At 36.8% G+C, this 15,271-nt stretch overlaps 1 protein-coding gene and 1 long non-coding RNA gene across 5 annotated transcripts; one reads left to right on the forward strand and one right to left on the reverse strand.

The window, feature by feature from the left end:
* Positions 1-208: 208 nt before the first annotated feature.
* LOC116291736 (uncharacterized) lies at positions 209-15,101 on the forward strand. 4 transcript variants are annotated; one of them, XM_089027568.1, is made up of 8 exons: positions 209-306; positions 6,669-6,806; positions 7,934-8,065; positions 8,462-8,779; positions 9,053-9,067; positions 10,304-10,518; positions 10,902-10,974; positions 13,912-15,101. In XM_089027568.1, exons 1-8 carry the CDS (start codon positions 255-257, stop codon positions 14,286-14,288), a joined length of 1,320 nt encoding a protein of 439 aa, XP_088883694.1. In that variant the 5' UTR covers positions 209-254; the 3' UTR covers positions 14,289-15,101. The 4 variants fall into 4 exon arrangements, with proteins under 4 accessions (XP_088883694.1, XP_088883695.1, XP_088883687.1 ...); XM_089027569.1 differs by lacking the exon at positions 209-306 and adding an exon at positions 1,573-1,698; XM_089027561.1 differs by lacking the exon at positions 209-306 and adding an exon at positions 2,146-2,299.
* LOC148913346 (uncharacterized) lies at positions 672-2,212 on the reverse strand. Its single transcript, XR_016119309.1, has 3 exons — positions 2,108-2,212; positions 1,502-1,863; positions 672-756 (listed from the first exon to the last, which is right to left on the reverse strand). It is a non-coding gene; the product is annotated as an uncharacterized LOC148913346 (long non-coding RNA).
* Positions 15,102-15,271: the final 170 nt, after the last annotated feature.

The raw sequence follows: 15,271 nt of genomic DNA on the forward strand, positions 1-15,271 counted from the left end.
ACAAAAACAACCCCAACCCCTAACCCCTCAGAGAAATAAAATGTCATGTCATCTTGTCATCTGTCATGTCTTACCTCAAGTACGCGCCGTCGACATCGACAGGTTTGCCTCGGTGTTATTTGATAACCTCGTCTTGAGTTTCTAGACGGGGTCCCTAATTTAGTGCTTCTGGGTAAACAAATGCCTTCACATCACGATTCTCAGAAAAACACATCACATTTCTCGGAAAAGCAACTTGAAGACGTCCTACTAAGATGGCTAAATCAGGGTTTATCTTTTTGCTTCTTCTTGTGGCTTCGTTCTTTGGTAAGTCCAAAACTTCCTTCAAGGAATTAGCTTCATTTTTTTGTGAGTGTTGACGACTTCTCTTAAGCAATTAGTTTCTTTTCGCGCATTTTTCGTTCATTTTTGTGAGTATTGCGCCAGGAAGCTCTCGGATTACATCGTCTAATGCTATTTTCTTCCCGACAACAAGACAAAACAAAATTCGGGGAAAAAGCAACACGCAGAAACACTTCTGAAAAGCAAACACGTACAACAAGGAAAACGTTAGTAATGTACTCATAAGATAGCGAGCTTAATATGATTTTTACAAGAACTTTTCTAGACATGTGCAAAAAAACAATTACTTTAAATCTCCATTCTAACCTAGGAGTTAGACGTGTTCTTTAAAAATGAGGGTTTCTTTGATGTTGGTTCTCAGCGCCTTCCAGGAATTGCTTGAAACCAAGGATTTAAATTAACTTCTACCGAAGTCTAGAAAGAAAATAATCATAAGAACCAGTTTCACACAAACTTTTCTAGACATGTGCTAATAAAACAATTACGCTAAATTCCTCTCTAATCTAGGAGTTAGACGTTTATGTTTATACGTATTATGTATACATTTTCAAAGATCACCGCAAAAATCCTCAAACCTGAACTTGTTGCAAAAATCGCCCTTTTACAGCGATAAAACACTTTTTCAAAATGCATACCGTAAACTGATCATCTCTTGAGCCAAACTAATAGAAATAATGATTTATTTTGATCACTTGGTGTATTTGAACTCACTGCTTCATTTTAGAGGGTTTGAAAGAGTAGAAAGTTCAGAACTAATAACCTGAAATAAACTCCATAGACTGTTTAATCGCTCGTGGTTTTATAAATAAAGACTATAGGATCTATCGTCCTTATAAATCTCCCAGCCCATCTGTATAGTGTTGTGAAAGGTTATGGGACAACCGATCCAACCTGACTCACAGAGAGAGAAAATGTCTAAAAGTCTTAACTTAATTTATACACTGTTGCCGAGTTTGCATGGCTGCCAAAAGGGGATTGTGATTTAAGATAAACTGATCTCACCCCTTCTCCCCTCAGAGAAATAAAATGGCAGCCAAATATGGGCGATTATGATTTACAATGACCTCACCCCATACCCCCTAAGAGAAATGAAATGTCCCGTCATATTGATATCTGCCATGACAATCTTACATCAATTTACGCGCAGTCGCTGTCTTACCACGTTGTTATTGGATAACCTCGTCTTGAGTTTGTAGACGGGGTCCCTAATTTAGTGCTTCTGGGTAAACAAATGCATTTACATCACAATTCTTGGAAAACACATAACATTTCTCGGAAAAGCAACTTGAAGGCGTCCTACTAAGATGGCTAAATCAGTGTTTATCTTTTTGCTTCTTCTTGTGGCTTCGTTCTTTGGTAAGTCCACGACTTTTCTTAAGCAATTAGTTTCTTTTTGCGCATTTTTCGTCCATTTTTTGTGAGTGTTGCACCAGAAAGCTCTCGGATTACGCCAAATGCTATTTTCTTCCCGACAACAAGATATCACAGAATTCGGGGAAAAAGCAACACGCATAAACACTTCTGAAAAGCAAACACGTACAACAAGGAAAACGTTAGTAATGTACTCATAAGATAACGAGCTTATTATAATTTTTACAAGAACTTTTCAAGACATGTGCAAACTTTATTACGCTAAATTCCACTTTAATCTAGGAGTTAGACGTGCCCAAGCTTTAGAGCCTTTATCTGTAAAAGTTGAGGGCTTCTCCGAGTTTTAGTGTCTTAAGAATATTAAACATCAATTTACGCGCGGTCGCTGTCTTACCACGGTGTTATTCTTCGTCTTGGATTTCCAGCCGAGGTCCCTTATTTGGGGCTTTTGGACAAACAAATGCCTTCACCTCACAATTCTCGGAAAAACACATCACATTTCTCGGAAAAGCAACTTGAAGGCGTCCTACTAAGATGGCTAAAACAGGGTTTATCTTTTTGCTTCTTCTTGTGGCTTCGTTCTTTGGTAAGTCCACGACTTTTCTTAAGCAATTAGTTTCTTTTTGCGCATTTTTCGTTCATTTTTTGTGAGTATTGCACCAGGAAGCTCTCGGATTACGTCTAATGCTGTTTCCTTTCCGACAACAAGACATCACAAAATTCGGGGAAAAAGCAAAACGCATAAACACTTCTGAAAAGCAAACACGTACAAGAAGGAAAACGTTAGTAATGTACTCATAAGATAGCCAGCTTACTATAATTTTTACACAAACTTTTCTAGACATGTGCAAAGCTTTATTACGCTAAATTCCACTTAAATCTAGGAGTTAGACGTGCCCCAACTCGTTACGGAGTACTATACATTTGAGAGTTTGTTTGTGTCTTTCAGCACTACTACTGTCTTACTCAGTAGAGACCATTTGTTCCTCTTTCCTGGCTTTAGTTACAAGGATACATTTAGTTTAGCTTGGAGAATTATTAGGTTAAGTTCTAAGGACCGATTTAGGTCAGTTTAGTTTAAATCATTTATTCATGCCGTTTAGTTGATAGGATCTATTGTAATTGGGGAAAACCTGTAGTAGATTCCTAGTCTTTCTTATTTGATCTCTTATTATTCAGCGATACATTTTGTAGTCTCTTTTCTTTAACCCACTAGCTATTGATAACCTAAGAGTTGAGTAAAATAAAATAAAATGAAATGAAATGAAATGAAGTGAAGTGAAGTGAAGTGAAATGAAATGAAATGAAATGAAGTGAAGTGAAGTGAAGTGAAATGAAATGAAATGGAATGAAATGAAATGAAATGAAATGAAATAATTGCCCTATTTCACTATGACGTCATTGCTTGTTTATGTGGGGGATAGAATCACCAAATCCAATAGAAAATTCAACGAAACTTGCTCCTTGCGAAACAGTTTAATCTAAAATGGCCCGGTTTTCAGATATAATATGTGTTAATATGTACTGAAAAAATATTCTGAGAGTTTGCTGGCTATTCTACTTCTCTTCGTGGATTGATACGGGTTTTAGAACAATGTTCGGTGAACTTGTGTTGATTTGACCCCCTCCGATGACCATGATCCTTTGCGTTTAAACAATAGATTGTTTTGATGTGACGTCATAGTGAAATAGGGCAATTGTTTGGCTACTTTTGAACGTTCGATTTGAGCCCACGATGTGCGCGCGCTCAAAAACCGCTGAAAAATCAACTGCTTCAACAGGGCAAAACCCTTAAATTTTGCACGGGAATCTGTATTTTTTGATAGCTCATTCGAAAAAACTCATAAAAATCTAGGTTATATCAACATTTTAGGAAAAGTTTAAATCAGGAACACGTGAAAAATTGGTTTTTGTAGGGATTTTTGTTCGACTTCATGAGATTTTGAGACTTCATGGGGCACCGAAACTACAAAATATGACAAATCAATGTATCTCTTTGTCTTTTTGTCGAAAACATCCATGTATTATTGTAGAAGGATTGACTAGCCTTCGTTCGTGCAATCATATAGTCTGCAAATAACTATTATCTTATGAATCTTATTATTTTTCTAATCACTTCCGGTGGCGCAATTTTTACTCGAAAAGCTCGCGCGTAGACTTCCATTAAATGCTGATTATCTCGAAAACGAGCTCGGGACACCCTATTTCTACCTATTTCCAGATTTGGAATCAGCATTAAATTTCAATTCGGAAAATCGAAGTTTTAAAAAAAGTTTAAATCAATTTCCAAAAGTAGGCAGTCACCTTAAATTAATTTCTATCGATATTTATGACTTGAAAGAATATTCGTTTGAGCTCAAGGCTTATCATCTATGGAACTCGTTTCTTGTGCATTACGGCAAAGATATTGAGCCCTACCTAACGAATGTAAACAGTCTTCCATGCGAGGAAGAAAGAAAAGGATTTATAAAAAAGATGAATTTTATAACCATGTAATCGGAAATCTTTTATACTAGTTTTTCAGGTGTTTTTTTTTTTTTTTTTTTTTTACGGCAAAGATATTGAGCCCTACCTAACGAAGCAAACAGTCTTCCATGCGAGGAAGAAAGATAAAACCATATACTCGGAAATGTTTTATTCCAGATATCAAGGTTACTTTGACGAATGTGTCTTTAAAGACATAATGCAAAATGAATTATACATGTATTTTCAAAAAAAATAATTTCAAAAAGCGCACCTCAAATTGTTGCAAAAAGCGCCCGTGAACTTGCCAGATTTTTACTAGAATTAGAAAAATTATATATAGTTACTTATGATTGTGAGATGACTTAAGAAATATCTCTTATGCATTACTACTCTTAAAACACTCCTTCTGGTGAGATGACTTATCAAACGAGTTTACAGGCTCGTGTCGACTTTTAAAACTCGCTACACCTCTCTTTTTACATCTGTAAACTGCCATATGATCTCATGACGCACTGTTATTCGAACTTGAAACCCTACTTCCGCGTCTCGAAGATATATTGAACCACTTCCGCTTTCGACTTGCGAACACTCGATCACTTGCGAACACTCAAAAGTCAAATGATATAAGTTACACAAATTTAGTTTTGACCCCCAAAACGCGCCATACCAATAAAACCACGCATTTTACAATCTTGAGTTCTTAAAGCTTTTTCTTTATGTTCCAATGAGAAGTATTGTATTTTCACGAATTTCTATAGGTGTCTGTGATGTCATAGACTCAACACTAAACATCGCTTCATACATTTCTTTGTAAATAACTTCATGTTTTACTTTAATTTTATTAAGTCCAAAGGTCCGTTTAGGGACTTTAAAAACTTTAACCAGTGATTATTAGACTTTGACAGGGTTATTCCGGTCAATGAGTTTCAGCTTAATTAAAATTCGGACGATTTTCGTGCTAGTTCCCCTTTAAGGAGTTAGCCTCACCAATATATATTAGCATTATTGCCTTGCAGACTAGACCGCGGCTGTTGTGCGTACAAAAACATTAGCATAAACAGACAGAATGCAAAATTATTTGTTTTTATAAACTGGAGCTTTGGAAGAGGTCTGCTTCGATGACTCAAACTTAAGTCAAACTTCAACCAATCAGAAGCAAGCAACGAAGCCTCGATTTCTTAGAAAAACTTAGATGTTATCAACATGACAACCGTGGGAATGAGTGACTGTGTTTGGCTGAGGTCAATATGATACCGATTTTGCTCTCTCCTGACTGGCTAAGGTCTTTTTTTATCTTGCGGTTAGTGTGTCCGCAAAGCAAAAGACCTCTAAATAACGTTATCTCAACCTGGAGCTTTGCCAGCTGGGGTCAGAAACTATTACCTTCAGCTACCTACTTAAATTCACTATCATTATGAAGAAGGTTTGTTTGTCGAGTCATATTTTCTGTTACGCGAGTTTCCAGACTAAAATGAATTATTTATTAATACATCGTCACGCGAAAGCCTCAAAAGTATATTATTGACAGTGTAGTTTGAAAACCGTCAGAGATATTGACTATTTACACTCGGTATTCATTTCGGCCTTTTTTGGAGCTGGACATTGATTGATGGCATTGGCTTATAAATATTAGCTCAATTTTGCAAGGTTAATTATTTTCCTTCTTTATAAGAATAGGTAATAATAATAATAATAATAATAATGGAAACCTTGTTTCATTTTTATATCTTTAACATTAAGAATTGTAAACCTCACTATCATTAGGTAATTTACAATTGACTACTTGGACACCTACATACACATATACATACTTCGGAACGAGAAAGCTGAGAATATATATATATGTATATATACACACATATATATATATAATATTTATAAAGATTTTTAAAAATGTGATAAGAATAAAATACGAGAAAGAAAAAGAAAAAGAAAAAAATAACCAATTCAAAGAGGGGGGTCTAATACTTTAAGAGTTCTGGATCGAGCCATTCCTTATCTCTGCTGCAAAAATATATATAAATGCATATATATATATATATGCACTAATAATAATAATAATGGTAATAATAACTTAGCCTAGGTTATCACGAAAAGTTGTTAAGTGTGACTTATCTCATAGATCATAATATTGATAATAATAATAATAATAATATTTTTCCTGGAGTATGGAAACAAAAACCATACCTTTTGTCATTGGGGCACTGGGGTTAATTCACAAAGGACTAGAACAATATGTCAACCATTTAAAAGGGGACATGTCTATCACAGAAGTACAGAAGATTGCTCTTCTTGGAACTACACACATCATTAGAAAAACTCTCATGATTACTATTTTAATTACACCTCGTATTGTAAATATATTCTTGTTTTCCCAAGACCCATGGATTGGACTCGGCAAACTAAGGATTTTGTAAGCAAAATTGAAGCAACTTGTAAATAAAGATAATAATAATAATAATAATAATATCTGATTACGCTTGTTATAGAATGGGCAATAGCCACCAATACTTGTACTTGGGGATTCTATATGTGTGCTAGTAACTCCCAGTGCATACAAAGTAGACGCAAATGTGACGGTACAACCCAGTGTACTTATGGAGAAGATGAAAGTAACTGCCCGACAAGTAAGTAATGAGATAATCAATGATAAATAATACTAAAAATATCATATTTATCAATTAGAGCTGCAGACCTCTTGGTGTACGAGTCAATAGCCCATGAGTCCGAAAGCCCAATTGATGGGCAGCTATTGACTTGAAGACAAAGAGGGCCAGAGGTCTAATTGTTTTAGTATATACCTATCAATTGGTTCAAAAATGGATACAAACAATTTTGAAAGTAGGTCGAAATAATTTATTTTTCCTGTTGTTTTGGTTTTCAAAACTGACACTTTTTACTCAAGTGGTCTATCACTAATAGACCACTTGTAGTTCAACCAATCAGAGTTCCGGATTCGTAATAGACCATTAGTAATTACCGGTTCGTACTAAATTATATAAGACTTTCGTACGGTACATTTTAAAGAGGTTTTGTATTGTAAAATGCATTTGATGCCAAGAGAATGCAGATATAGATGACTCAAACTACAGGAACTTGCACAAACAAATCATTGAAAAAAAGTTTATCGCTAGTAATTTCAGCCGTCAGGTTGTCGTTTGTGATACCAAGCTTCCCCCAACTCAGTGGAAAGAGGATCATTGGCGCACCGAAACCACCACGGCTTGACATCGAGCATATAGAGCAGTTTTCGCATGACTGCGAAAAGCTCAGTGCCGTAAGCGTGACGTGCCGTGACCGTGATACTTTCTAGAATTCTAATTGGCTGATTTTTTTCTTGCGCAATATGATTGGTCTAAAAGTGCCGTGATCTTGGCGTGACCGTGTCCGCTCCGTGTTTATTCCCTGTTCCGGGTATTTGATTGGATGGAGAGTAAATTCTCGTGCAATGTGATTTGTCTGGCGTACCCCTTGCTGTGTCGCGACCGTGTCCGTGCCGTGAATTTTTCACAGTCATACGAAAACTGCACTAGTCAACACCGCAAGTAAGGTGAGCACCAAGCTCATCGGGGTTGAACTGAAAGCAATGATCCAACTCAGCTGTTGTGGCCAGGTACTGGAACTATCGAACTTGGACCTTATAGGTAAAAGGAGGATTTTTTAAACACGCCATCCTCACTCATGTCAACAATGATGAAATCATTAACGTACCATAAGCAATAGATTATTAATTGTTTCAACTACTCTTTTTAAGGTTGTTCAGGCTATTATTCTGGATACTTCAGGTGTAGCAATAATAACTGTATATCAAGGAGTTCCTTATGCGACGGTTACAATAACTGCCGTGACGGGTCCGATGAATCCACCACTCTTTGCGGCGGCACAGGTAAATGATATGTCGTGACTACTAATTTTATTGTTACACTTTGCATCCGGATCAAGTCCGACAAGTGTAAAATTGTGAGAGGATAATCGGAGATGCATATGAAAACTGTGGGACCTCAGTAATTAAAATTACCCTGATATATACTCATTTGGCAAGACGGGATGATGATGATGATGATAAATTTAATCATAATATAAAAATTTGTCGTAAACCCCTCTGCAAAACAACGACAATAATAATAATAATAATAATAATAATAATAGTTATATGATAATAGATAAAATAAAGATAATGATAATCGCATTATATTACATTCCATTACATGGCGGTGATCGATAACAATGATGATAATTATTATTATAATGATAGCATATTGTCTATCGTACTTACATACAGCATTCCACGTGAGGCTGGTGGGAGGAAGATCGTCAAACGAAGGACGCGTGGAAGTTTACTATCCCCCAACACGTACATGGGGTACAGTCTGTGATGACGATTGGGGTTTAAGCGATGCCATCGTCGTTTGTCGTCAACTTGGTTTACCCCGCGCTACCCAGGCTGTATCTGGGGCAAGGTTTGGTCAAGGAACAGGCCCTATTCTGCTCGACGATGTACAATGTACAGGCTCAGAGTTAACATTGTCAAGATGTTCATCTGGAGGATGGAAAAACCATAATTGTGATCATAATGAAGATGCTGGTGTTGTGTGTGGCGGTATGTACTGTGCTTATTTAAAAGTAAAAAATATATATCCCCTTACCAGTACCGTTGCGAGAGTACCAGAGCTGGAAGGGCGAGCACACGCGTTTTGGCGCGAAAATTCTTGCAAAATCCACAGGTAGTCCAATACAAAATAGAAAAAAATACGATTTTAGTCAAACTTTTGGGGCAGGATGGGCGTGCTACGCCCCTCCCCTCCCCTTATGTTAGTTTCACAATTCATACGAATAATAATAATGCACGTTATGTTTTCCCCTTTCATTGCAGGAAGCCTACCAACAGGTAAGTAATAGATTAATTAAATGTACGTATAATGCCTTGCTGAACCAAATGTGTCCCTCCGTGTCCATTTATTCTTATTCTTAGCTTTCAAGTGACGTCATGAAAGAACTAAAATCCAAAGTATTCAATGCACGAAACTGTTTATCGAATATTTTGTTTACACCGTTAAAAAGGAGCTTTATCAAAATAATTTTGTATTTCAATGTTTGGTTTTCGATTTATTACGAGTCAAATTCTGTAACGCAATCATTACGTAAGCATAAGAAATAGGGAAATTCGATGGAAATAATACGTTTTTCATGTATTAATTTTATTAGATGATTGTTAACTTTATTAGGATTATTATTATCCTTGAAATATTGAATTGGGTGCAATATAACGTAGTTGAAAGCCAAGAATAGCCCTTTTGCAAACTCGCTTGAGTGACTCAAATAATGTCTCCCCTCCCTCAAACAAAGAATCTTATTCTCAAGGGAATGACACATGTTCTGAAATGGGAAAACATTACGCCCGAGCCAAGGACATGAAAGGAGGTCTATCACTGGGCAAAAACGACGAGTGAAAATGTACTAATGAGAGGGTGTAAATGGGATGGTGTAGGTCTGACGTTTGACCAATTGTAAATAATTGATAATAAATAATTCATAATAAATAATTGATAATAAATATTTGATAATTAATAATTAATAATTGATAATTAATTATTGATAATTGATGATTAATAATTGATAATTGATGATTGATAATTAATAATTGATAATTGATAATTAATAATTGATAATTAATAATTGATAATTAATAATTGATAATTAATTATTGATAATTGATGATTAATAATTGATAATTCATAAATGATAATTGATGATTAATAATTAATGATTAATAATGGATAATTAATAATGGATAATTAATGATTGATAATTAATAATTGGTAATTAAATAAAATAACTTGTGATTAACAATTAATATTTATATTCAATAATAACTATACTTACTAGTAATACTACGAGTTATTTGGCCTTTTATTCGTTAGCAATAAATATTGTTTCAACCCTAGCAGGATAAAAAAACTAATGAAAAGATAAAATAAGCATTTTTTTCATTAAGTTTGCATGAAATTTTCACTGATATTGTCAAATTATTTGATGTTTGACCGTTAACCCTATAGAAGCTGTTATGCCGGACAAACCGGTTTTAATTTTCAGGAGAAAACTGTTTTGTTTTAAAATTCCTCAGCTCAATCTCGTCTTACCTGCTACGTGTGTCACAGTTCTACATCCACAAGCTGTCAAAATCCCATAACACATCAGTGCGATTCGAATGTTAGGAACTGCATAAAATACAAGGCTACCATAAACTATGGTGGACAAACAAAAGTTGAGGTAGCTGCTTGCGATTCGTTTGGATCACTTTGTTCAAGCTCAATACAACAATATTGTAGCAGCGCCATGGTAAGCTTAGAGATTAGTATTTCGCCCGACATTTCATTTCACGTCACGCGCCATGTGATCATGTAAGATGACGATTACGACATGATCAAGCAAGTCAAGATAAAGCATGTCGTGAATACGTCATGATGATGTCACGTCAAGATCATGTGATTATGTAAGGTGATGTGACCGTCACGTCACATGGCCTTATCTTATGTAAACCGATGTCGTGCCTTCATTATTACGTCATGTCACGATCACCTTATCTTATGTAAGATAAAGTGCTCGTGATGTGATGTTCACGTTATGGTAATTATGTAAAGTGATATCATTGTGGTTGTGACGTGGTGTGATGAAAGGAGTTCTATTGATTAATCTAATGTCTTAATTCAAATTGTTGACAGAAAAACTGCAAAATAAAATGCTGTTCAACTAACCTCTGCAACGACCCCAGGGATGGATATGAAAGTACCGAAAGTAAGTGAAAGAAGATGAATAATTTTAAAAGAAAGGAGAGTCAAACGAGTGTCATTGACAGGTTTGAGGGTGCTGTGCGCCCCTTCGCTTATTCCTAAAAGTGGAAGGAGATGGATAATTAAAAAAGAGGGAGAGTCAAACGAGTGTCATTGACAAGTTTGAGGGTGCCTGTGCGCCCCTTCGCTTATTCCTAAAAGTGGAAGGAGATGGATAATTAAAAAAGAGGGAGAGTCAAACGAGTGTCATTGACAGGTTTGAGGGTGCCTGTGCGCCCCTTCGCTTATTCCTAAAAGTGGAAGGAGATGGATAATTAAGAAAGAAAGGAGAGTCAAACGAGTATCATTGACAGGTTTGAGGGTGCCTGTGCGCCCCTTTGCTTATTCCTAAAAGTGGAAGGAGATGGATAATTAAGAAAGAAAGGAGAGTCAAACGGGTGTCATTGACAGGTTTGAGGGTGCCTGTGTGCCCCTTCGCTTATTCCTAAAAGTGGAAGGAGATGGATAATTATAAAAGGAAGGAGAGTCAAACGAGTGCTATTGACAGGTTTGAGGGTGCTGTGTCCCCCTTCGCTTATTCCTAAAAGTGAAAGAAGATGTAGATGATGGCTAGTAAACACTAGCGTGGACTGCGTCGGTCTTTCTAATAAAACAGTTATCGTAGAATGATAAGTTATACACCGTAGTGAAAATAGTAACTATTTTCACTACGGTGTATAACTTATCATTCTACGATAACTGTGAAAGAAGATGGATAATTAAGAAACGAAGGAGAGTCAAACGAGTGTCATTGACAGGTTTGAGGGTGCTGTGCCCCTTCGCTTATTCCTAAAAGTGGAAGGAGATGAATAATTATAAAAGAAAGGAGAGTCAAACGAGTATCATTGACAGGCTTGAGGGTGCCTGTGCGCCCCTTCGCTTATTCCTAAAAGTGGAAGGAGATGAATAATTATAAAAGAAAGGAGAGTCAAACGGGTGTCATTGACAGGTTTGAGGGTGCCTGTGCGCCCCTTCGCTTATTCCTAAAAGTGGAAGGAGATGGATAATTAAAAAAGAGGGAGAGTCAAACGAGTGTCATTGACAGGTTTGAGGGTGCCTGTGCGCCCCTTCGCTTATTCCTAAAAGTGGAAGGAGATGGATAATTAAAAAAGAGGGAGAGTCAAACGAGTGTCATTGACAGGTTTGAGGGTGCCTGTGCGCCCCTTCGCTTATTCCTAAAAGTGGAAGGAGATGGATAATTAAGAAAGGAAGGAGGGTCAAACGAGTATCATTGACAGGTTTGAGGGTGCCTGTGCGCCCCTTCGCTTATTCCTAAAAGTGAAAGAAGATGTAGATGATGGCTAGTAAACACTAGCGTGGACTGCGTCGGTCTTTCTAATAAAACAGTTATCGTAGAATGATAAGTTATACACCGTAGTGAAAATAGTAACTATTTTCACTACGGTGTATAACTTATCATTCTACGATAACTGTGAAAGAAGATGGATAATTAAGAAACGAAGGAGAGTCAAACGAGTGTCATTGACAGGTTTGAGGGTGCTGTGCCCCTTCGCTTATTCCTAAAAGTGGAAGGAGATGAATAATTATAAAAGAAAGGAGAGTCAAACGAGTATCATTGACAGGTTTGAGGGTGCCTGTGCGCCCCTTCGCTTATTCCTAAAAGTGGAAGGAGATGAATAATTATAAAAGAGGGAGAGTCAAACGGGTGTCATTGACAGGTTTGAGGGTGCTTTGCTCCTTCGCTTATTCCTAAAAGTGGAAGGAGATGAATAATTATAAAAGAAAGGAGAGTCAAACGAGTATCATTGACAGGTTTGAGGGTGCCTGCGTGCCCCTTCGCTTATTCCTAAAAGTGGAAGGAGATGAATAATTATAAAAGAAAGGAGAGTCAAACGAGTAACATTGACAGGTTTGAGGGTGCTTTGCCCCTTCGCTTATACCTAAAAGTGGAAGGAGATGGATAATTAAGAAAGAAAGGAGAGTCAAACGAGTATCATTGACAGGTTTGAGGGTGCCTGTGCGCCCCTTCGCTTATTCCTAAAAGTGGAAGGAGATGCATAATTAAGAAAGGAAGGAGAGTCAAACGAGTATCATTGACAGGTTTGAGGGTGCTGCGTGCCCCTTCGCTTATTCCTAAAAGTGGAAAGGAGATGGATAATTAAGAAAGGAAGGAGAGTCAAACGAGTGCTATTGACAGGTTTGAGGGTGCTGTGTCCCCCTTCGCTTATTCCTGACCATGAATGCTTTGAAAATGCACCGGAAAAAACGCAGCATTGACTTCATGCAAATTGAGTTCCCCGCGGATGAAAACACTCTTTGGTAACTCTAACAGAATGGCCTGATCGATTGGTTAAGGGGGAAAGAAGGCAGTGGTGGTATAAAAGGCACACCTTTTTGCCGGACAAATAATTTTAGTGTTTTCTCATGTGTATTTCAGTATTTTTAGAGGTTTTAATTTTTTCACCTAAGTTTGAAACTGTTTCATTGAATCAGAAATACGAAAAAAAAAAAAAAAAAAGGGGGAAAATATTTAAAAGATAAACTTCATATCTTCAAGCCAACGTGTAATTTTAAATAAATAAATTTAAATATAGACACATTCACATATAAAAACTTGTTGAAAACTTGGAAAAGACGTCATTGATATCTTCACTAGTGGGGATATGGAAAATATGTAACTGAGGTCACGGATGATCGTAAAACACCACTGTCTATTTAATAAATAGAGGATATTACATGGGCGCGCGGAGATACTAAACTTATCTTCGGGTGTTGAAAAGAGATTTTCAACACAAGAAGATAAATTTCGTCTCTCCAAGCGCCCATGTAATATTCAGTAATATTCAATTTTCGAAAAGGAGAAATATAGGTATTTTATGAATAATTATATGATGAATATCAATATCATGTACGATGCTCACACGTTGATTAATACCATTAGGTCCCAAGGCAACGAAATGCTATACCTGCGAATCTTCTACCTCATACAAGGATTGTGAAGACAAAAGCGTGTTAAGTACCTGTAACAGCGCCCAATCCACGTGCTACAAGGCAGACTACGGGACAGACTCCCCGAACTCCCCGACCACCGGACCCTACGGCCAAACATCTGGTACTCGTAAATACGGCAAAGGCTGTGTGTCGAGTTCTCAGTGTACAAAAGAGAGGCTGTCCTTCTGCAGACGTTATGGAGTATCAATGAGCAATGATTGTAATGTTTATTGCTGTACTGGGGATAAGTGTAATACAGCTTTGAGCTTAGGAGTCAGCAGTGTATTGCTCTCAGCATGCGCAGTCGTACTGGCTCTGTTACTTTAATATCGTACGCGACACGAGTGAAAAACGTCTGCGCATGCATTGAATCCGTATGCAAATTACTCAAAACAGTAAATTTAACTTTCAAACATACCTGATAAATTGGACTTCACAAAATGCCAAAACTTAGTGTCCATGTTTGAAACTTAAGACTAATTCTTTCATATTGTGTTTGTTAATACAGTATCTTGGTCTGACAAAAGTATGACCCTCGAACTTTTTTGTATACTCGGAGAAAACAAACATTTATTTTCTCACTCAAACTCTTCAAAATTCTGCTGAAATGCACGCATGCGCAAACGTTTTTCTCTAGTGTCATCGTAGTGTCATCAAGTTCTTCGTTTTCAGATTTGTATAGCTGAATCAGAAAATGTAATAGAATTAGTCAAATACCGCTTTGTTCGGGCTTGATTACTCATTTACTCATTAATATTTTCTTTAGGATTTTTATAGCGAGTGTGAAAAAATGTACTGTGACATTTTTGAGAGAAAGAGCAAGTTTTTAACATTGTTCGAAGATTGCACATCAGTTTGTATCGCAAACACTTTGGGCATACGTATTTGTGTAAGTGTTGAACAGGTTATTGCTAGCTAAGAGGCGTTCCGCGGTTGTGGAAAACATTGGGTCAATAATGCATTGCGTTTTAGGGCGGTTTTGCCCACCATCTTGAAAATGTCCCCTCAAGCAGGCCCACAATGCAATGCAATGCCAAATTGACCCAGTTTTTATCAACCTCATAATGTCTAATAGATTGATGTACGGTCGTACTGATAAACTAATTTTGGTTATTAACAATAAAGTAGAAATTATATGAATATGGAAGTGGTCCTAATATAAACTGGAAGTTCTTGGCACCATTATAACACTCAGAGAAAAACATTCATCTTGAGTCTTAATGGTCTTACCCTAATCTATACACGCCGATCTTCCATGGCTTCTAAATAAATATAGAGGATTGTGATTTACAAAAACAACCCCAACCCCT

Source organism: Actinia tenebrosa, unplaced genomic scaffold (genome assembly GCF_029948245.1).
Source record: "Actinia tenebrosa isolate PJP-AT-01 unplaced genomic scaffold, QUT_ActTen_1.0 PGA_scaffold0__85_contigs__length_37466705, whole genome shotgun sequence".
Lineage (NCBI taxonomy): Eukaryota > Metazoa > Cnidaria > Anthozoa > Actiniaria > Actiniidae > Actinia > Actinia tenebrosa.